The sequence below is a fragment of the Volvox carteri genome (genome assembly GCF_000143455.1).
Source record: "Volvox carteri f. nagariensis unplaced genomic scaffold VOLCAscaffold_275, whole genome shotgun sequence".
Classification (NCBI taxonomy): Eukaryota; Viridiplantae; Chlorophyta; class Chlorophyceae; order Chlamydomonadales; family Volvocaceae; genus Volvox; species Volvox carteri.
Genome location: NW_003307808.1, coordinates 1 through 2,054, shown reverse-complemented (window position 1 = coordinate 2,054; position 2,054 = coordinate 1). Strand labels below are relative to the sequence as shown.

General features: G+C 54.8%; 1 protein-coding gene across 1 annotated transcript; it reads right to left on the bottom strand.

Annotated features, from left to right (window-relative positions):
- Positions 1-438: 438 nt before the first annotated feature.
- On the bottom strand, positions 439-1,809 carry VOLCADRAFT_100993 (uncharacterized protein; the record flags this gene model as incomplete). The annotated part of the gene is made up of 3 exons (XM_002959465.1): positions 439-618; positions 1,213-1,278; positions 1,719-1,809. Coding segments are annotated over 3 exons (336 nt in total), but the record flags the coding sequence as incomplete, so codon positions are not given.
- Between the last annotated feature and the right edge of the window lie 245 nt (positions 1,810-2,054).

Genomic DNA, 2,054 nt, shown 5'->3' with positions numbered 1-2,054 from the left:
CCTCACCACAGATCGCGTAGGCGGCTTCTCTATGTATGCCGTCACTTATCTGGATTTGCTCACGAGCTGCTGCTGCTGCTGCTGCTGCTGCTGCTGGCTGCCGCCTGAGAAGGCTGACAACGCACTATATAGGTGTAACACACATACACACACCCCATACGCAACCCTGTATGTTGGGCACAACAGGGACCCCCTTTAGGCAACCCCCGCTGCAAAACCAGCATCGGACCATCCTTCCATCGCCCGCAACTGCCGGCCCAGCAGGCAGCCGCGCAGGTTGGGCCCGATTCTTCCGTAGTTTTAATAGATAGTAAGCAATAGGCGCGTCCAGCAGGCTAAAGGGCACCAGGCAACTGCAACACAACACGGCATGCATGCCATGGTGGTTATCCTCCACGTACTCGCCTGCAGCTGCTGCAACTCCGTCAGCTAGACTGCTCAAGATCCGCCGGCGGCGACACGGCTTCGGAGCATATCCGCCAGCCGCTGCAACGCCGGCATCTGCTGGCCTGCTGCTGCAGCGGCCGAGCGTGCTGGCATTTGCAGCGCCGCCGCCACCTGGTCACGCGCACTTCTGGCTGCAGCCAGTAGCGCATCCGCGTTACCACCAGCGCCCAGCTGCATCCGCCCAGATATACATGAGTGGTTTGCAAACAATTTAAAATGATGTTTGATCGGTGATAACACGTCAGTTGAGAGTTTTAATTTAGTTGCGGGTGGGGTTCGGCTTTCAGAACTACAATCGAAAGTTATTATGGCATCATCTGAATGTTGCTGGCCCCCCTGTTATGTTTTAACACCGGTCACGGCCCCCACAATGTGGGTGGCAAGGCTACGGCCTCCTGGCCCGAGCCCGCGACTAGATCACGTTGCACGCTTAGCTCCTAACGTCGCCGCCTGTGTAGTAGCTGTCGTACAGTACGACACAGACCATCAAGCGCATTTCCAACATCACGCAAGCCTTTTCGGCGGTCACCTACTACACTCAGGCCTCTGCCACCTCACCACTACACCACTACACCACTATCACTATTACTATAAGTACTACTGTTCTTTTTCATCCTTTTCGTCTTGGGACCTCGGTTCGTTAAGGCGGGACTATTATTCCGCTTACTGCTCTTGTAAGCAGCGGATTAACACACAGACCCACACACACCCACACACACACACACCGCACTCTACTACTGCTATTACTACTACAGCCGCACTTACCGCTTCCGCGAGTGAGGTGACTCTGTCGATCATAAACTGGATGTTCTTGCCGCTCCCGAAGCGATACTGTCCGGCAGTCCAAGACGGGATAACAATGAGGCGAAGGCGAGGTTGTTGCAACGGAGGGAGCCGTGTGCCCACCACCACGGGGAGACAGCTGCCTTACCTTAGCCTAACCCGCTCTGTGGAGATGCCGTCAAAACTAGTTCGCATGTCAGGTAAGGAAGCTTAACATGCAACAGCAAGCGGGGCTACAAAGATCCAGATCCGTCCCAATTAGATCCAGAGCGCGCAAGCTATCCTTAAGGAAATAGCCACTCGCACCCCCATGCATGCCATTGAAAAGAAGCAGAAGAAAGCGCGCAGGAACGTACCGGACATGCATAGTGTGGGCAGACCGCCCGCACGAAACGCATACCCCATTGCGCGTGGTGATGCGCACTAATATGTCGTTATAATGGTGGACGCGCACGTGCAGTCCTAACCGTCAAGTCCGTTGGACCTACCATGAGGGTGGCTACCGGTGTGATCGTCAGGCGGTTGCGTTCCCGTACATACGCCCTGAAAATGATGTTGTACAGCGTGTTGAAGAACTTCCTGCATACGGGCATGTGAGTGTTGTCAAGAGGGTGGTGGGTGAGGACGGGAGGAGAGGTTCCTGTAGTATCCTGGGTAAATCACGGGATCAGCATCCACCGATCGGTTCTTTTCCGGAAAAGTCGTGATATAACAGTTCCTATTACCCCCTTTGGACGCTAGTCTGGGCTGATGTGCGGTGTTTTCCTTTCCTCCGTGGCTTTTAGGCGTTGTAGTATTGCCCTTGGGCCTTCGGCTCGTATGGG